The sequence below is a fragment of the Lutjanus erythropterus genome, chromosome 13 (genome assembly GCF_056507025.1).
Source record: "Lutjanus erythropterus isolate fLutEry1 chromosome 13, fLutEry1.hap2, whole genome shotgun sequence".
In the NCBI taxonomy this organism is placed as follows: Eukaryota; Metazoa; Chordata; class Actinopteri; order Lutjaniformes; family Lutjanidae; genus Lutjanus; species Lutjanus erythropterus.
In genome coordinates, this window is record NC_139329.1 from 6,015,299 (window position 1) to 6,036,166 (window position 20,868).

The 20,868-nt window shown below is 38.3% G+C and overlaps 2 protein-coding genes across 5 annotated transcripts in view; one reads left to right on the forward strand and one right to left on the reverse strand.

Moving 5' to 3' along the window:
• Positions 1 to 3,338: 3,338 nt before the first annotated feature.
• tsnaxip1 (translin-associated factor X interacting protein 1) lies at positions 3,339 to 13,928 on the reverse strand. 3 transcript variants are annotated; one of them, XM_084733410.1, is made up of 11 exons: positions 13,361 to 13,928; positions 13,124 to 13,229; positions 12,323 to 12,450; positions 12,123 to 12,216; positions 10,450 to 10,646; positions 10,009 to 10,150; positions 8,474 to 8,640; positions 8,260 to 8,367; positions 6,102 to 6,211; positions 5,788 to 5,911; positions 3,339 to 3,759 (listed from the first exon to the last, which is right to left on the reverse strand). In XM_084733410.1, the coding sequence occupies exons 2-11, from the start codon at positions 13,161 to 13,163 to the stop codon at positions 3,670 to 3,672; spliced, it is 1,200 nt and encodes a 399-aa protein (XP_084589536.1). In that variant the 5' UTR covers positions 13,164 to 13,229; positions 13,361 to 13,928; the 3' UTR covers positions 3,339 to 3,669. The 3 variants fall into 3 exon arrangements, 2 of the variants coding, with proteins under 2 accessions (XP_084589536.1, XP_084589535.1); XM_084733409.1 differs by having other exon boundaries at positions 12,323 to 12,463; XR_014771725.1 differs by lacking the exon at positions 3,339 to 3,759 and having other exon boundaries at positions 6,014 to 6,211; positions 12,323 to 12,463.
• A 7-nt stretch (positions 13,929 to 13,935) lies between these two features.
• ranbp10 (RAN binding protein 10) overlaps positions 13,936 to 20,868 on the forward strand; it is a 46,644-nt gene continuing 39,711 nt past the window's right edge. For both annotated transcript variants that reach the window (XM_084733407.1, XM_084733408.1), the window contains exon 1: positions 13,936 to 14,553. In XM_084733407.1, coding sequence (XP_084589533.1) covers positions 14,355 to 14,553 — 199 coding nt within the window. In that variant the 5' untranslated portion in view covers positions 13,936 to 14,354. The remainder of the gene's footprint in view (positions 14,554 to 20,868) is intronic.

Consider the following 20,868-nt stretch of genomic DNA (forward strand, 5'->3'; position numbering starts at 1 on the left):
CCTGCTGCTCAAACTGCCCAAACATGTCCTTGATTGACTTATGTGCCAACTTCTTCACCTCTGTCCTACATAGATAAATTGTTAGTCTCTGTGCTTAAGAAGCCAACATAGTCACTTCCATGGACGCTTCTTGCTGTCGTCACACTTAAAACTACACCCATAGCTGCCAGGAGTCCCTCCTAGGATGCTGATTGGCTGCACCACTTTGATATCTTGAAGCCTGGCACGAGGGATCCTTGCTGTTTATGCTAATGGCTCTAGATATATCTAGATATCTAGATATAATTAACAACTTCTCTAAAGCAGTGGTCCTGTTTCACCCCTATTATTCTAAAAACTCAAAAGAAATTAAATTAGTGGCTGCACAGGGATCTTTACCTGAAAGGTAGAGTCCTAATTAAGAAGGAGGGAATATCTAGGCTCACATATACAGCTCATTCCATATATCTTGATAATAAAATATGTAAAACTATTGATCAGATGCTTTTTAACTTTATCTGGACGAACTGTACACATCATATAAAAAAAACCCCAAAAAACTGTTGAATAAGTACAAATGTGGGGGGCTTAATGTCCTGGATTTCACTCCCTTAAATTATACTGAGCAAAGCATTTTATTCCCCATCACATTTTCTCGCATTTTGGTGGCTTTAGTTTTGTAATGTAGACAAACTCCTTTGTCTACTTTTCACCACATAGTTGTATTGTTTGGAATAATAGAGACATTTTATTTAGGAACAAATCAGTCTTCCTTGAAAGATGTGTTCAGAATCAGTCTCTGCTGGTGGGTCAGCTGTTCACTAGAGAGAAAGAGAGTTTTTATCTATATACAATTTCCCAGTAACACCTACAACATTTGCGATGTTTGAGTTTTTGATGGTATTCCAACAGGTGCGCTGATGCTTTTCAGAAACGAAGCTAGCCCTGCACACAGATACCCCTCACTCCCTAACCCAGCTGACGCTCCAGTGGGCATTGATCACATTTTCAAAGACTTTGTTTTATTATGGGAGAATGTTGCACCCCAAAAAGACCATAAAAAAAGAGGATGGATTCTTGTGTGATCTCATGATCTTGCAAATACAGCTGCCTTGCATGGTAAAAGTTTTTTCAGTATATTTACCGACTATCTGATTCATTAAACCCTGTGAAAGGAATTGCAGGGTCACTCCACTCACTCCTAATCAACAAAGAGAACAAGCTGGTTTCCAAGGCGGTTTTGTCAGTATCTGCAAGTGATTTTCTGGCAAATGGCTTCAAAACAATGTGCAAAAATAAATCAACAATAGTATGCCACAAGGCAGTTAAAGAAGCTGTTTTTATGCATTGAAGCATGTAGAAAACCTCTTCTTATGTGTCAGGACAACCACTTTTAATGACAGCAGTGCCTGGGGTAGGGAACTACACAGCTGTGTTACTTCACAAAGACATCTGTCTTGTCAACTGTCTTCTCAACTTTTCTAAACATTTTTTTCTGTTTTGTCTGAGTTAGTCATATGAAAAGTTTATATAGAGACATCCTTTTGAAATCTTGAAAAATTTCAGCAAATTCTTTTCACATAAGTGCATATAATTTGCAAAAGTTTCAAATCTGCTACTTCAAAATAATGTCAGTGATCAAAGTGCAGCATTTAAGATGTCAGGTCCCAGATTCTTGAGTTTGGTTTACACACTGTACAAGTACAAAAAAAACAACCAAACAAACAACCAAGCAAAAAAACAAAAAATGCTGGAATGTATGTAAAAATGTCAAAATCCTCTTTGTGCATTTGGCATTGTGGTTGCTTTTATCTAGACGTCAGCCAAGTAAAAATTGTTTAGGATATTTGATCAGGCAAAATGACAGAGAAGCTTTAATAGAAAAAGGAGGGTGAACATTTTGAAAGATGATGACAACACGCACAGTAAGGCTGGCATTTACAAATTACTGCTGTTATCTGGGGTGGTTGGTTACTTTATCATTACCAGCACTTTCATTAATCTCTTTCTCCAGACCATCTATTTCAAGGACACTGAGGCTGGCCTGTTTCAGATACAGTTTAAATAGCTAATATCATGAAAAATGACAAACGTATCCAGAGTTAACATATTTTGATGTTTTAATGAATAGCTTAAACACTATAACCACAATAACCATTACAAATCTACAGTGATTACTTTGATTTTGAAGAATTGCATTTGACAGAATTATATTAAAAGCATAATAAGTAACAATTTCTTATAAAAACATCCATAGACTCGGAAACATAAACTCTTTCAGTCATCACCTATGATTCTAGAAGTGTGTGTTGGTGTCTGTATCTGAATAGACCCTGCCCTCTGCCTGTATTTCCTTATTTTCTCATTCATTTGTGGTGTCTGGGCTGCTTTACCAACCCAAAACGACGGCATCTGACGTCGTGGGGAATTAGACAATCAACTATCTTTCTAGTGCGTTTATGGACAAATCCTACTGATTCTACCTTTAACCCATTCTATAAGGCACACATGGCAGTTGTAATAATATCATAGGGTCAGTGCCCGGTTGCATAAACCAGCTTAAATTTTAAACTTACGCTTGTCCCTTAAGTTTAATTTTTCCCCTAGGCTAACAGGTTCACTTGCAAGTGTTGTATAAAGCCTCGTGTTGCCTCTTTGCACATGTGCATTTTATTTATCGAGGTTATGCTCCACTCACATCATTCTTTAACATCACTTTGTTAGCCTGTGTTAGCTTGCCTCTTCACAATTGACAATAAGAGGAAGAAAAAGAAGATTATAATGGTCTCATTAACGAATATGGAAAGCACAAGTACGTAATCTCAGGTAAAGTTAATCAAGCAGGCATAACAAATACACACAAGCAGAAGATGTGACAATAAGTTGCTCACAAAATCAATTTGAGACGTCTGCTATGAAATGAATCATAGATGAAGTCATGTAGAACTGTTACTATGACAGCAAGAATGAATTAATATATGAGATAATATATATGAATGCTGTTTATGTTTGGCTAGCTAGCTACAATGTTGCTAGTGCTAATGTCAACTCTATGCTGTCTAACAAGTTGGACATCATTCATAGTGTCCAGTGGGGTTTCTCTGTCCTAAAAACTTAATTTTTCCTCATCCTCTTAAGTCACCATAAATTCAGCCAGTGTCTGATGTTCCACAAATTATTTCACTTTTAAGACACTGCTATTGGTCCCTTAAACTTTTCTGACAAAAATGGTTGCGGAGGAAACTTATAGCTACACATATTTAGGGGTTTTCCATTACAACAGGAAATCTTTAAGGTGATTTTATGCCAAGAATTTTTCCTAAAGGTTTCTTTGCAGCCAAAGTGCTTTTATGCAAGTGGGCACAAGTCAGTCAAATCACAAAATGTTTCCCCAACTGACTTCATATTAAGATTTTGAGCTGAGTACAGCAAACACTTCTGCTGCCACTCCCATCACAATGTAGGTGAATAGCACTGTTTGTTTTATTTTAAGACTGTGACACAAGACACTGATAATGAAAAATCACTGTACTTATGTTTAAATATCAGGACTGTTTTAAAAATGCATTGTGGGGAAAATCAATATTCTGTGATTCAAGAATTACAGTTCCAGACAACACTTTTTTCTTCTTACACGTCCTTGTTGGCCTCCCTTCTTACCTGACAATCAATAAAATGAATACAACAAATTCAGTCACTGGCTGGAAGGTGATTTGATGCAGAAGTTTCCTCTGATTCATCAAGAGTTGCAGGTAAGGCCGCCACACTGGATTCTGCAAGCTGTTGGAGCATTGAAATTAAGTTAAATTGTAGAAAGTGAGCAGAAAGCTACTCAAACTCGTTTTATTGTATGTAAAGACATAAAAAATATTTTACGTTTCATTAAAGATACTTTAAAGCAACAATAAATGTGTGTTATGAGTTTGTCACACCACAGAAAAGTGTTATTAACAACCCAGGACATTACGTGATTAAAAAAGTGGCTTAGTATATAAAATTATTTGTCAAACTCATGAAAAAATGAGCAGTTTCTCTGCTCTGAAATGCTGGGACCGTGTTCACTCTGTTGTCTCAGTGTCAAACACTGCTACGACCTGAAGACAACCTGAAACATGGATGCTCTGTCTAGAACAGGGGTGCCCAATACGTTGATCGCGATCGACTGGTCGATCGCAAAGGTAGTGTGGGTAGATCGCATGCCATTCAACAAGAAAATTAGATGTTAGCCTATCATCCATCCCCAGTATGGCATTTGCCACTTGACTGACGTACAGGGCAGCCAGTCTGAGACATAGTCACGGGAACATAAAAAAAAGAAAAAAAAAGCTCTGCGCTGCACTCGCAACTCCCTGCATTGATAATAATGATTAAAAAATACCCGCACAGTAATTAAGACTGCAAAAATCTGTCTGTATAACTGTCCATGGTGCCGATCACCTTGTCAACCATAAACAATTTGTCACGGCTGCTGTCCATGTCACTGTGGTGCTGAACTCTGTGTGTAAAGGCGCCGTGTGCTGCGCGGCGGCAGCATTAGAAAAGAAAAGTGTCTGACCGGCGTCACACAACTCCAAATGTGGCTTTCCTCTCCGGGTTGGCGCTGATGAAGCTCCTCATTAGGCTGCCAATGTCCAGACTGTCCAAAACATCTCCATGAACATGAAACAAACAACGCGATCGCCGTCCTCAATATAATGGAGCCATCTCCATTTGCTAAACCAGCTCGCACTGAATGACCAACAAAACGTTTCTTTACCAAATGACCTTCCCAGAAATGTGAAGCTAGTTGTTTGATGCGGTGCCTCTGAAATACTAGCATTTTGACCTGGGACGTTAGCTTGAGTTGCAGATGCACAGCTGATGTCCCGGTCCCGGGGGTCACAATCTGAGGGTGCTGCTGCTGTCTTGATCATTTTCGGGGTGGGTGGACTGGGCTGTGAGTCTGCCTCCTCATTTTTAATGTAGGTAGATCATTTTGACTTGGTCATTTTAAAAGTAACTCGCAAGCCGAAAAAGTGTGGGCACCCCTGGTCTAGAAGCTTTATTGGACATATCCAGACATGTTCGAGCCACCAGAGCCAGAGGACGGCGACAGGGTGGTATTTTCTTTCTTCTGTGTCGGGTTGTTGGAACTGAAGTGAGCTGAAGTGAACTGCTGCTGCTTACAATGCATTTGTAACCGTTTGTGTGTCAGTTCGTGGGGCTTATATAGTGTTGGGGGACCATGGCTCCGGCATGTCACAGAGCCATGTTTCAGGTCCCTGCAAAAAAACCCTGAACACAGAAATCATGAAAAATACCTTAATGGTCTAATGTTTTTTTCCCCCTTTACTCAGACTAAGATGGCCACTGGTTGTCAGGCTGCAACTAACAATTATTTTCATTGTTGATTAATCTGTTGATTATTTTCTTGATTAACTGATTAGTTGTTTGGTTCACGAAATGTCAGAAAATGGTCAAAAATGTTGACGTCAGTGTTTCCCAAAGTCCGAGACGACATTTTCAGAAACCAGAAAGAAAATATTCACATTCAAGAAGCTATAGTCAGTTTTTAATTATCCAGTAATTAACGGATTATCAAAATAGTTTGTGATTTAATAATTGATTATTCAATTAATCATTGCAGCTCTAACTGGAAGAGGTGGACGCAATTTCTGTAAATATTAAAGTTGAATTCAATGTTTTCACCAAACAAGAGCACAAGGACTTCCGTACAATGGCTGCAGATGCAAAATATTGATCGCATCTTGTGAATGACAAAAAATTCAATCAGCCTGAAAGAATAGTGAAACCTGCGCTGATACGTACCAGGCTGTGGAGTCTCTGAGAGGAGATGACATCATTGCTGCTGTCTGGTTCGCTTTGAGCCGAGGACACGATTTCATCTATTTCCTGATCTGTCTTCAGAGGGAACGCTGTCCTCACAGCTGCCCTATACAGACATTCATGTACACAAAAGTGTCTCTTTTAATAGAGAAAAACAGCCATAGAGAATAACATCTTTTTTATAAGTGAAGTCTTCCCTTATTTCTACCTCTTATTGAAGGTTTAAGGACAGAGGGTGGCATATGTTCTGGAGATTTAAAGCCCTTTGAGGCAAGCTTGTGACCTGTTTATATCACCTAAACTCCTGAACAGTGAGTGTGCTGCCTTCAGGGGCATCGGAGTCTGTCGGCACCTTTAGTTGATTGGACTGAATCTGGCTTTGATCTTGGGACACACTCTCATCCATCTGTAAAACAATAAAAAATAATAGTTCAACATTTTGGGAAATATGCTTCCTGCCTTTTTTGTCAGGAGTTATCTGAGATGATTGATACTTTACATCATGATGGTTAGCTTAGTTTAGCATAGTATAATTACTGAACACAGGAGTAAAACAGCCTGCCTGGCTCTGTCAAAAATAACCTTTAAATGTTTGTTTTATCTGTTTAAAAAAACAAATTGTAAAAATTGTAAGACCTTTTCTTAAAACAACAACCTGTCACTTTCACAGTTTGGTCTTTTACAAATTAAACAAACACGATAAAACATGCTCATTTGTGAATTGTAGATGCTGTTGAGCAGATTTTTTGTAAACCTTTGGACAGAACCAGGTTAGCTGTTTCACAGTGTCTTGTCTTTATGCTGAGCTAAGCTCCTTCTCCTTCTTCATCTTCTTCGCTATTGTATATTTTACTTTTAAAAAGGCACATCTTATCTTATTACTGCATATTTTATCTTTATCGATTATTATTCTGTGTTTTATTATTTAATTGTTGTTCTGTTATTTACATACTATTATTTTTATATTGGAGCATTCCGGCCAAAGTCTGTCACTCGCTTGTACTTGTATAACTGGTGTGACAAAAAACATCTTGAATCTTGACTATATTTTGTTGAGTTATGTACTTACATTATCTCAACTGTTTCCAATAATGTTCAAATCTACAGAAATACATCATTTTACTTAAGGTAACAGTGCATTTGCCACTTGTCTCCAGTTGTATAACTTCCAGTGAAATACAGAACACATCAGAGAGTGAGGAAGGATGATGCCAAGCCTGACTGAACGTAATACATTACCTCTTCTGTGAACATGACTTCTGCCTTGAATGAATGAAAACAACAACTCCCATGATCCCACGCTACATTCAATGTCATCAAACACTGTTTTTTCTAATTTTTCAATATTCTTAGCCAAACTTATTCCTTTAAACAAACAACTCAGCGAATGTATGCACATTGGCTTCTCTATTTAGTTTAAAATGCTAACAAATTAGTTAGATTTGCAGATAAATTGACCTACATTTACCCATGATCACCTGTAATATGCAATTTAGAGACAACCACTAATTGATCATATATTGGGCCTCATGCAAGAACTGTTCATATGAACAGATTTGTTCTTAAGTGATGTGTACGAGTGATTTAGGCAAACTTGTGGAATTCACCAATATACTTGTATTTTGAATTTTCTTTCAGATATGAAGACAATTTCTGAGTGGTCCAGACCTGTCGTAGAGTCGTGTGCAGTCAGTCTGCTGGTTTTTCTAATAATGACTGTATATTTCATTAGTTTTGACAAGACATTTTGAGTTTGAAAAATAAATTACACTTTATAATTATTATGACATTATCCTGATTGACTGAATTTCAAATTATAGTATATGCTGTCAGGTGTATTGGCATGTAGGTTTATGAAGTCTCTGTCCAGGTGAACATCCTCACTTATTCTGTCCTCTGTCTCCGTGATGGGAACTTTCCCTTCACCCCCTCCTCCTCTTTCAGTCATCGATCGCCTCTTGCTGTGGCAAGACTTTTTTTTTTCTTTTTTGAAGCCATTTTCGTATCAAGACATTTCTTCTTTATTTCAGTGAGAGTTCAACCACACGGCATTAAAAGCACTCGTAATTCCCATTTCTTTGCTGTACAAAGTCTCTTAATTCCCCTGCTGACGCTATTAAAATGACAGATTTTCCTTTATGTATCTCTGAAAGCAGGACATCAGTCACCAAACTTGTAAAGTTCTTGTTTTTACTCTTTGATGCCGTTTTCATGAATGAACACTTCCTGACATACAGGGCCAGAAGCACAGACATATACTGTATTATTGGGGCATTAATGATGCTGATTTACAAGTCTCATGCACATGCACTCAAACACACACAGGAGGATCTCTTTCTGATACGACATGTTCATACGAGCCCTTCGTACAAAGAAAAACAAGAGAAATTTAAGATAAGAATACGAAAATGTTCTTGCATGAGGCCCAGTGTACCAACGGGTAACACCAAGTACCTGCACAGTGACGGGGTCATGTTCCTCGTTCTGCATGCTTTTGTGGAGCTCCAGCAGGGTGTCATACTCATTCTTCAACTGATTAAAATCCCCCTGCAGAGTCTTCAACTGGACACCATAAAAGACATGAAGACATGTTGAAATTATGAATTTAATGTATGTCAGACAAGTGTGTGTGTGCTGTGTGTACACCACATGTGTCTATATGAGCCACCTGCTGGAGGGTCTGTTTGTGTGTTTGTTCCAGAGTGTCCCAGTTGCATCGTGGCACGACATCCCAGTACTCTGCCTTCATCCTATTAAGCTCCTCCTGGGCTTTAGTCAGGTCTACCCGACACACCTTCAGAGCGAGCTGCAGCTCCACAAGGTCCTTAGCCCCGCCTTTAAAATGCAAACAAACTTCTGAACAAAATATGCTTAATTTGATCTACATGTTAGCTACTTGGTTGAACCTCTTATTTATAAATTCCTAAAATCAAAGGTTAGGATAATTTTTCATTTGTCTTTTTGGGGAAAACACACCTGTGTTTTGCGGAGATTAATAGCACTCTCATGTTTGTAAGGTAAAAATGAAGTTACAGCCAGGTGAACTATTTCTTGGACGAATGCAGTGACTTCAGATCAAGAAAAAGTATAGCACATAACCCCCAGTACAACAACAACTTGTCTATTTTCACCTCAGTTTTTGAACGGACAAAACAAACTGGAAAAAATGCATTAATTAGTGAGCTTTAGAGTCACTAATAGGCAATTTTTTTTTACACTTGAACAAAGTCAAAGACCACCTGTTTCCCATCTGTTTCCAGTATTTATGCTAAGCTAAGCTAATTAAGCTAAGACGCTATATTTAATACTCAGATGTGATAGTGGTATCCATTGTCTCATTTAATGCTCAGCGAGAAAGTGAATATGCATATCACAGCCAGATTGATGATGATATTAGCCTGGTACAGCTAGATCAGAGTACATGCTGTCCAATATTGTTTTAAAGAATTCAATGCAAATCATTTTTTAATTCTATTTCTTTGGTTTTATAGGCAGCAGTTTATATATATTTGACCTTTTTTTCCTTAGTTCAAGTTGTTGTATTTTGTTTTATTTAAATTTAGAGTTATTTATAATTATTAAAAATAACAGTTAAAGTTTACTGTTTCAGTCTCCTGTTGTCATTTTGGATTTTAGATATATAAATAAAAAGGATCAGCCAATACATCAATTTTTTTTAACTTCCTAATATCAGTTTATGGCCCCAGAAAAATCAGTTGGGCTCTAAAGCATTTCCCCAAATGTAAAACTATTCCTTTAAAGACAGAAGCAGTATTTTACTCATTTAACCAGAAATTGTGGGACAGTGGACATGGTTTTGAAGGAATACAATACAAGAAATAAAGGAGCAATGTTGGACTGCAGCTAATGATTCTTTTCTTGATTTCTTGATCAACTAATCACTTTATCCATCACACGTAAGAAAAAACGCATCCCAAGGCCTGAGGTGACATTTTTAAATGTCTAGTTTTGACAGACCAACTGTCTTAACCCCTTTAGTTCACAGTCATCATAGAAGACCAATGTAACTAGAAACTATTGCCATTTGTAAAGCTGGAACCTGAGTTTGCTTTTTGTTTTTGTAAGAAAAAACAACTTAAAAGTACTAACTGATTATCAAAATTGTGTCTGATTCATTTTCAGTTCATCAACTGATCAGCTGTCTTGACAGTTTGGAAAACTGGGTAATAGTTGGAGCTCTACCTGTATTTTCATCTGCAGGGTGCTCCTCCTTCACAGAGCCTCTTGTTAGGTCATTGAGCTGCCAGATCAGCAACTTGCGGGCATCACACTCCTCTCGGTACTGCAGATACTGGTTGGAGAGTTCAGACTGCAGACGTTCCAGCTGGAGAGGAACAGAAGATAGTCGGGTGGATGAGACAAGTTAAAATTGATCAGTGACCTCTTTATGTGAACTGAATCTCAAACAAAAAATTTGTTTGGATAAAGAGATCTCTATCCCCAAACTGAATAACTTTTTCATACACATATTTGAGGTAAAAATTAATAAATGATATAAACATTTAACAGAAGAAATTCATGTGCAAATCAATAATATCAAGTTATATTCCCTGAAAACTCCTGTGAATATAAAACAAAAGATAAATGGTGGTCAGAAGACCACTTTATAAGTATGTCATGTACCACTGCCTGCATGGCCTTTTCTCTCTCCCTCATGGCCTCGATGTCCTTCTGCAGTTGCTGCTTCTCCCTTTTCAAGGCTCCAATCTCAGCCTGCTCCTCCGCCCAGCGAGCTTGAATCCTCCTGTCACATTCCTCTGTCACCCGCCTCAGACGGGATCGCAGTGGTTCCAGTTCCTGGATTTGATCCCGCTGGTGTGCTGAACAGATTTAAAATGCATTGAGATTATACACATGAAAGTATTTTGGCTGAAACAGTTATTTGGCTAAATGAAAAATGCTTTATGATCACTGTGATAATTAATTTATTGCAAAAGTCCTTTGATAAGCTTCTCAAACTCAAAGATCTGCTTGTTTCTCTACATTTCATTTGAAGACATCAGCCATTTCAGGATCTGTTGTGTTGTCATGATGTTAAACATTTCAGAGGATAATTAACTAATAAAAAAAATGAAAGATGAATTAGCAATAAAAAATATTATAGCTGCAGTTGCACATGAAACATAATGTGTACATATATTTAACAACCTCCCAAATTAAAAAAAAAACAAAACGACTGTTTCTTCCATATGCCCCGTATGTGCAATTAACTAACATCTCAAGCTTTTGTAATATTGTTAGCTTTATTTTGTAATCACATTTAGTAATCACTGAACTCCAGTTTCCACAGGGACATTTTGCTTTTGTTCCTTTTGTTCAAAGTCTTTTTGTTTTTTTAAACAACATATCTCAAAAAGATAATGAATTTCACTTAAATGACTTGGCAAGTTAAGACTTATGGTGATAAAGTTGTGACATTGACATTGATATAATAATATAATAAACATTTAATATGTTTTTGTGAGTGTCTTGTGGTTTTTCAAACACCTTTGTGTTTATTTTACTGCTATAATTTTATCCACAATTGTTCTGGTTATTCTGGCCTAATTTCTTAAATCTGGGATAGGCAGTATATTTTTGGCATCATTGGGCCAAACTTCTATTATAATCTTTAAGTATATTGTAATTCAGTGATCTAAGAGAAAACCAGACTTCTGCAGTACCTCTTGGCTCTGTTTTCAAAAGTTAGAAAATTTAGCCCTTATGGGAGACTTTGGCCAATCACAGGTTGGAAAGATAGTTGATTGCTGAGGGTCATTCCCTATATATAAGTATCTGACAACCTGGTAATGAGTCTCGACAATCAACAGTTTTTCTCCAGAATTGCTTACTGCACCAATAAATGCAGCTTGGACAACACTACAGTGGTGTAACTTCACCTTATCTGTGTAACATAGATAGCAAGACACCACATTCACTGTTAGTAACTTAAGAAAAACAAATCAGGGGCATTTCTTGAAATATATCTTAATATTTGTTGCCATCAACTATTTACACATTTAATAATGTCTTAACCCAGATTTGTTCTCACAAAAGCAGCTTTAGTGAATACTGCAAACTCAATGTGAATCAAGTGAACTTGCTCTTTTCTTGAACAAATGCATATTTCTACTCAACCTGAAAGACAGGAGTTTCCTTTATTATATCTGAATCTTTGTCGCATTTAATATTTTTCCTCCTTTGTCAAGGTTTCTTTTATTTTATAGCATTTTAGGCCTCCATTTACAAGAGTGCTAAAGTGGGGAAATCTTAAGAAATGAAAATGACCAGACAGGTTTACTCATACAGCTTCTGACCTAAAGCCGTTTCATATTCCTTTTTGATGGCCGACAGAAGGGGTTGGTAGGTTTTGAACTCTTTGATGAAACAACCAAATACATCACGGTAGACCTGTGGACAAAGCAGATTATCATATGCTCTGTCTGACAAGAAAAGAGTGTAAGGTATTTCTTCTGGTTTATTGAAAACAAAAACAACAACAAAAAAAACATAGCACCTGTAGTTTCAGTTCCTGAAATTTTGGCTCATGGGAGCTGATAGTATGCAGCTCTTTGTTCACATAGCTCTCCAGGTCTATCAGGAGCTGAGGCTTCCTCCATGGGCCTGCATAGATGTAACTGCTACCTGTCCAGCACAGCTATAGGGGTTAAGATTTTACATTAAAAACATTAGAAACTTATATATATATATATATATATATAAAACACACTAAAAACCAGTGGTTCTCAACCTTTCTGACCTTTCTTTCCTCTGAGTGGTCAACAGTTCCAACAAAGAGACATTTCACCTCTTCATTTGACTGTTTTTAGTCCAAAGTGGTAAAATTATTCAATATTTTACAAATATCAGGGGAAAGTGTAAATATGTTTTTTTTTCTTCCTTTCTCTCCCATTAATCATCTCATGACCTCTATGTTGGGAACCACTGGTCTAAACTAGCTAACTAACAGTAAAGTGATGCTCTAACACTGATGCATCATTATTAAGAATACAATAATAACACATATTACATATATCAGTCACAGAATGAGATTTGCTGACTATATACTTGGGTATTTTTACTTACGTGGTAGAATTATGCATGCATGACTTTTACTTGTAACACGGTATTTTTACATAGTTGTACTGGTATATAAAGAACCCAAGTACTTCTTCTGCCACTGCTTTGTGGTGCTGATTTCCCACATATTTACAGCAATCAAAATACTTGATCTATCATTTATATTCAATGATATACAGTCAGCTTTTCATAAGTTAAAGCCTGCTATGTTTGATGAGGCTGCTCCTGCTTTGCTTACCTTTCTTGCTCCAGATTGGACAGAAACAGCACCAGCACATTCTCCTTCTTGCCCTTCCTGTGATGTCTGGACACTGTCATTTTGAACACTATGGTCAAACACGGGTCTAAAATAAAAAAAAAAAAACAGAGCGTATTCAAAATTGTACTTTAGCTGTATATGGTACAAATAGTTAACAATAATAATACAATAGTTAGCACATAGCACATGTTTTACTGTCTTCTTTTAATGAATTACCTTTGTTTTTGTGACGGTATTAAAGGTGGAAATTTAACATCTTTGTGTGGTGACATCTCTAGCGATGATATGAATGTCGAATAACAACAAAACAAACTCTTGTTCTTCTTAAATAGTTGAGTTTGGTACGTCTAGCTCAGGACTGGCATTAGCATCACAGAGCACAACGTTGTAACACGGTTTCCATGGTAACGAGGACAGAGCACGCAGCAGGACCCACACAGTAGACCGCGGCGCGCCTAACTAGTTAGTTTCCAAATTGTGTAAGACGGAAACTTTCTTCATAGAGACACGTAATAAATACCAGAAACTGTAGGGCATGTATAGGCCATCGGCTCTGACTAGAACCGATATCAAATAAACGCTAAATTAATAAACAATTTGGTAACCTATTTTATAATTACTACATAAAAACAGCAACTTCTAATATGATGTAATATAGAAGTGATGGCACAGATTACAAGGGAAAATAGCACATAAAAATAACTTGAGTAGAGATAGTGTCTTTATAAGTAGGCATATTTTGCAAATACACTTTATTTTCGTAGTAATAATAATGCTATTAATGCAATCATCATCTAGCTAGGAGATATATTTATATTCCACTACCTTCCATGTGTGTGCCACATTGGCTAAAATAAGAGATGAGCATTACAAAATATATTCTTATAAAAAGCTGTCACAAAATTCAACAGCTAAAAAACTACATTTCCTAGCTACCCTCCTCGGTGAAGCCCAGCATCAGGCTAACTGTAGTAGAGCTGTGTAGTCGTTTCTAGAGAAATTATCATAAAAGCGAGCGCGTGGCTGAACTACAGTACCCAAGCGGCACTGCTCGAGCCTACAGTACATTCTGCTGCTTATCCGGGGATGTCACACCACTGCTATTTTCTCCCCTCAGTCCCTCTCACTCTCAGCCTACAGCTCCAGCGGACTGACACGGGGCTTTGGATAGAGACACACGAACAATAAGATCCGAAACAGAGGCCAGAAAATGGCAGAGCTCGGAGCGGGAAGTCTGCCGTTAGGAGATCCTGCTTTTAATTACCAGGAGCACGAGCTGAACGAGCGGCTGAAACGGCTCTACCCGGCTGTGAACGAGGAAGAGACCCCTTTACCCCGATCCTGGAGCCCCAAGGATAAATACAGCTACATTGGGCTGTCACAGAACAACCTGCGGGTCCATTACAAAGGTTAGAGGGCTGACTCGTCCCTGATGGGTTGAACAAGTAGTCACAACAGCAGAGGGTCTCAGCTCGAATCTGTCAATGTGTTGTTGCGAAGGGGGGGTCTCTGTGTCTCTCACTCGCGCACACACACACACACACACACACACAGTCAGTCTCAGACACACAGTATGCGATTATGTTGATTGTGTATGTGTGTGTATGTGTGTACTCCTGGTAAATCTAGTCTGAGCTGCCTCTCCTGTCCTGTAACCTTGCTTTGTTTCACAAACGAGCAGAGGAATTCCCAAATGGGTGACAGTGAACTCGTTCACCCTGACAGTTGGTCTTATTATCACCACCACACTGAAATTCACCTTCAATAACACGGCTTTCTCCATTGTTTATGTGCCGTTCATGACGTTATTTGTTTGCAGTAAACTGACGTGCGTCTGACGTTCTCCATAGTTTGTACTGGAAGGTGGCATTGGCAGCAATAGCGACGCATAGTCAGGGGGCTGCTTTTAAGCTAACTAGTGGTATTTAACAAACAGGAGCTAGCTAACAGCAAGCTATCTCTCTTGAGCAGATACAGTAGTTAGCTAGCCTCGTTAGCATGTTAGCTAACCTAGCTGTTTCTTGTGACTAATATTGCAGTGAAAACGGTGGAAGAAGCTAGCTACAAGATGGACACCAGCCAAACTTGTTGTTAACCGTTTACAATGTAGCATACTGCATTATTGTTTGTTTGTTTTTTTAAGCACAGCAAGCACCAAAATAGAATAAAATGGCATTGTCGTGTTTTCTCGCGTGATTTCAGTGGCAGTGTTCTATAAGTCGTTTCCAGAATTCATTTTTTCCAGTCTGGAAGCAGCCGGTCCAACTCCATTCAGGTCTGTGTGTGAGCCCTGAGCACTCCAGTCTCATGTCCAGCCTCCAGCAGGCAGCCAGCTCGGTTTCAACAGCTGCTGTGAGGGAGGAGGAGGAGGCCTCTGCGCAGCACATTAGGCCAAATGTACCGATCTTGTAATAAATCTGTATTATCGGCAGGCTATGGCGTTCTCACAATATTAGCAAGTTTGCTCGTCAAACGGTGCAGTCAATCACTTATTCGGATGGGTAGAAACTGTCAGTGCGGGCTGCCAGGCCTGCCAGCTGGATTATTTTATACATCCAGTTCCTAAATCAAAACAAGGTGACATCTGCCTGAAGTCCTGTTGGCTGTCTCTGCAGGGCTGCAGTTCACTTGGTAAAAAAGTCATATTGTGATTATTTTGACTGTAATTATATTGCAATATGCAATGTGATCAGTGGAAATGACCAGTGTTGCGTTATAGTTTTCATGTTCACAAAAAAACAAAACATTAAAATCCTGATAATGTGATTTTTATTGAGATCTGAACCAAACAAACATGTTTTCTTTCATCTGGAGAACAAGATTTTTAGGCCAGGTCATCTCTGCAGCATTACAGTACCTCATTATAATGCTGTTTTCTCATACATTAACAGAAATATTGGTTCTTGTTCTGTGATTTGGATACCACACTTGGCAATATTGTGATTCTGTTGTGATTGTGATTAATTGAGCAGCCCTACTTCACTGTTATTTTTCATCAGGCGACATGTCAGGCCAGCCCCCCCTATAGTAGCAAGCAGGCAAACTAACCCTGCATCTCAGGCTCATGTGAAAAATCCCCACAGAGATACTGCAAGGCCACTTTGGGGCCTGTTGGCTGTTTACATCAGTGAAACATGCAGAGGATGAGAGGATGCAGGCAGGCAGGCTGTGTTACCCATTTTGAAAGGCTTATTTGGCACATACGTAGCAGTGGTCCTCCTGTTTGTGAATAGCAGGGAAGGCCTGTTATTTGTTCAAATCAAGACTCTCAGGCAGATAGCCAGATATAACCCACAGATTATTTAATGCATAATTGATCAGGTCCCTGCTGTTGATCTGAACAGTGGTAAAATTGAATATCAGCCTACATTGTGTTAATCAGTGGTGTAGATACACAGAATGCATCATTTTTTTCTGGGTGCTGCTGTGCTCCATTTCTAATGATGTTGATGAAAGAGTTGTGACAAAGGTTTTTCATCTTACATCCATTTTAATCAGTGTTGCTTAGATCCTTTCCCTCTGTCTCAAATTAACCATGCACTTGTCACAGCTGTGACAGTTAGGAAAAAAATGATGAATGGGCCCACGTATGTGTTACGATAAGATGTGTCATTTCATGTTGGGGTTATGTAGGGCATTAAGTCTTTATGTCTATGAAGAGTGCACAGATTAAGTGACACTGCACAATTGTTCAGGGATGACATATAAATAGGTCTATTCTGGAGCGTGCAGGATAATTTTTCTCCTCCTGGTTGTTTTAGCTCCTGCTCTGTTCCCTCACCCTTGTGGTTTGAATGCTATTTTGACCAGTGTGCCAATTTCCTCTGTTCAAGGCCACACAGCGTCTACCTACTAGTCCTGTTGTGCACAGACACAGATTAATGTAGCCAGTCTCAACAGATTGATGCATAAATAAACACTGTAACACATATAAACCAACATATTGACTTAGTGTCTATGAATACACCAAATGGGTGATGTTATTAAAAAAACACTACAGCACTCTGATCCATGAAGGATTTCTCTGCTTTATTCTGATGCAACAAGGATGTCATTGTTCCTTTAATAGACTTTAAGGATCAATAAATGGAAAGACAAATATAGTTGTATCACAGGTAAGGCTACATACATATAGGGAGCAAAACATTACATATACCTAATATACTAATGCTTGTTCTCGTAAGTATGAGTTAATATATAGCTGATAAAGATAGAGTGGCTAGCATTTAATGCATCTTTTGATCATCCTCATCTTTAAAGACTTTATCAGAATGACAGTAAACAACTCATTACAAAATATAACGTGTATTTATGTAAAATATACTGTAAACCCACTATTACATGAACTAGCATTTTTTTAATAGTTATCCATATCTTTACACTAAGTGAATTGAAAAAAGATTTATTTATATAGCACTTTGCACTCCACTGGTCAGTCTTTCTTTTACCACCTTAAATATCTTGATTGATTTGTGAGCGACAGTATTAAATGGTTCAAACAGAGAAGATCTGGGCAATTTAATGCAATTTAACACAGACTTCCTTAACTGTGACACTTGTGTTGTGCACTTATCCTATGAATTGTGGTGTGGTGTTTCCTGAAGACTAGTTTAGGGAACTTGTGGCACACACCACAATGCATTATGTCCTAGATGTGTCATATCCTAGCCTATTAACTTCCATTCAGTCCCAATTTTTCATTGCCATTTTGTTTTTTTCACAGTCCACCTTTTGTGTTTCTGGATCTTTGATAAGGATCGTGTTAGCAGTTTGAGTCAGCCGTGTAAACTCACACTTCAGTATCATATCAATAACTCGCCTCCGACAAGCACTGTTCACTATTTTCCTACAGTGTAGAACTAAAATGATGAAATGATTGGGATGTTTATGGAATTTGGTGACCACAGAGTACATTTTTTGGCCACGGGCCATCGGGCCACGGTGAATGTTGTACATTGTGATAATAATTTCACATCTGAAGTTACCAAGCATGACCAAGTGCCCTCACAATAGCTTTGCGTTGCACAAAGACTGGAAACAGCTTTTATTATTTTAATGTGTTGAAAAACAACTATTTCTTGGCCTGGCACACTCTAACCCTAACTTCTTGGACTCCAGAAAGCCAATCCAAGGTAAACGCATCATCCACGCCACCAAGGTAGGTGGCAGGAACAGTGGCAAAGAGAGCTATAGCTGCTTACCAAGGCTGTCTGAGTTGATGATCAGTCCCTCCGGGATTTTGCAGGCTGTTTTTGGGATTGTTGCAGCCTAAAATGCTTGTTTTCACATCAGCTTTTCAAAAAGATTGCAGTGAATGTCACAACGTTCTTAGGGTTTTTTTTTTTTTAATAAAACTGCTAGAGAAAATTGCAAAAGAAAGTTGCACATTTGTACATATAATTCATTATAATCAAAGGCGACTTGTTCCAGGGACAATAAAACCACACTCTCTTCTGAGTGTTCTAAGAAACCTCACCAAAAAGGCTCACAAGTGCAAAAACTATGACAAAATATGCTTTATTTGTAGATGAAGAAATGCACAGAGCATTGATAAATGTCAATAACAATGAAAAACCTTCTGTTCTTTTCAGTACCTGTGACAAATGAGAGCTAATTTTACTAGTGTCTGAATTATACACCTCTTCACCAGCAGCAAACTTATCAAGTCACAAAGACGGCCTTGGATCAACTTCAGAAGTTTGATTAGTTTGGGCCAATAAATAGTTTATGACATTAGCTAACTTTGCTAATCATGTCATGTTGTTAAGTACTTCCTTTCTATTCAGCTATGTGAGGAATTTAAAATAGGTGGACACTGGCTTTAGCATCTGGTGCAGGTCATTAGTAGGATTGGAGGTCGCCAGTAGCCACAGTGTTGGTGTTGCACCCTGCTGCAGCCTATTCAAAATACAGAACACTGTGGACGGGTGGAAGACCTAGCCAAAACCACTTGCTGTCTGAAAGCAGGTTGAGCCCAGACATGCTATGAAGCAAACTCATTTTAGCCAGTTACTACCACTACGCAAAACTCTTGGCCAGATGTTGATAAAGGTGTTGATTGGAAATTTTCCTAGACCTTTTCTACCCCTTACCTCTGAACAATGCTGTGAAATAATTAAATCTCTAATCAATATTTTTTTTAATATAATATGATTATGGATAATGTGAAAGAGGCTGCTCATGGGAGTGTTGTAGTCAAGATCACCTAAACTGAGCTTGACCAAGTCATGACCAGAGTGTATCAAGACTGAAACAAGACCAAGACTTTGAGGGGTTGAAACTGGCACGTAGCATTTATGTTAGAGCTGATATTAGCATGTGTTAATGTTGATGTAAGACAATAATTAGCTGCCTGTCTTGTCATTGTTTATCAGTAGCAAAAACAGAACTTAGCTAGGTAGCTTAGCTAGCACCACTTACCCTTTGCTTGCTTTTCTTCATGCTTCCTTTCTGTTAAGACACCATTTTCTACAAATGATCAAATAGATAAACACATCATATACAATTCACTCCGACAGTGTGATGACAAAAATGCAGTGTAGCTACAAGAAACCCTAAAGTGCAGATAAAATTTTGACGTGGTCGCAGCCGTCTCGTGAAGTGTTGCATTGCAGAACTTACACACTGCTGGAGCTGAACAATTAATAGAAGTTTTTATTGAAATCACAATGTGGCATGCTGCAGTTTTCAAATCACAGGAGGCACAATATATTTTTGAAGGCAAAACCTGTCGTGCTGCAGAGATGTCCTGGCCCACACGTCATATTCTACAGACTTAAGAAAACATCTTTGTTTGGTACAGATCCCTGCTGTGTGTTTTCTTTTGGATGCTGTTATGCAGATGAACATTTGTGGTTTAGGTAGCCAAAATTTTTTTATTATTATCATAGATAGATAGCTGACATTTCCTCCCAGACAGCCACAGCTTCTTCTCTTTCGTGCATGTGAATGGGGGCAGGGAAGGGTGACAGCTGGTAACTGTAACAAAAATCTTGCGATATCCCCTCAGTAGTTATGGTCTTGACCGGCTCTGAGTCCTCTTTTTCTGAGACCAAGATCGAGTTGAAATATGGTAGATTTCAAGACAAGACCTTTACTATAGCACTAGCTTGTAGTGACAAACCTCCAGAGAATTGTCAGTCTTGTTTGCCATAGTTCTATGAAGCCTCTGGATATACCTCAAAACAGATGATGATGATGCTGTTATAGTATGTTGGCTGTCAGCGTAGACAGACATGTTCACATGTTTGATGAGGCGTACGGTCTGCACGCTCATATATTCTACACAGACGGTATGCACAGACCCACACAGACACCAGCAGATGATGAACTTTATGTCACACTGATGATTTGCAGCTACGCGGAAATATAACAGGTTTCAACTGCAATGTTTTTTTTGAAGTGGGTCAGAAATCTTTTTGCCTGAAGCCAATTTTTACTTGCCCCTACATATTGTTTTATTTATTAACAGTTACCAAATAGCAAGAAAGACTTCAAGTCAATTACCATGTTTAATCTAGGGCTGCAGTATCTATAAAATGTCAGAAGATAGTGAAAAATGTCCACCCCTGTTTTGCAAAAGTCCAAGATGATGTCAGTTGTCTATTTTGTCAGTCTAAAACCCAAAGATATTCTGTTTAATATGATAATAAATGAAGAAAAGTGGAGAAATCTCCATATTTGAAAGGCTGAAAATGGCATTTTCTGCCATTTTTGCCTGAAAA

Coding starts and splice junctions, on each gene's coding strand:
- tsnaxip1 (XM_084733409.1), bottom strand. CDS start 13,416: ATGTCACCACACAAAGATGTTAAATTTCCACCTTTAATACCGTCACAA. Junction 12,464..13,123: donor TCCAATCTGGAGCAAGAAAG/GTAAGCAAAGCA, acceptor TAACCCCTATAG/CTGTGCTGGACAGGTAGCAG. Junction 12,217..12,322: donor TTCAGGAACTGAAACTACAG/GTGCTATGTTTT, acceptor CTTTGTCCACAG/GTCTACCGTGATGTATTTGG.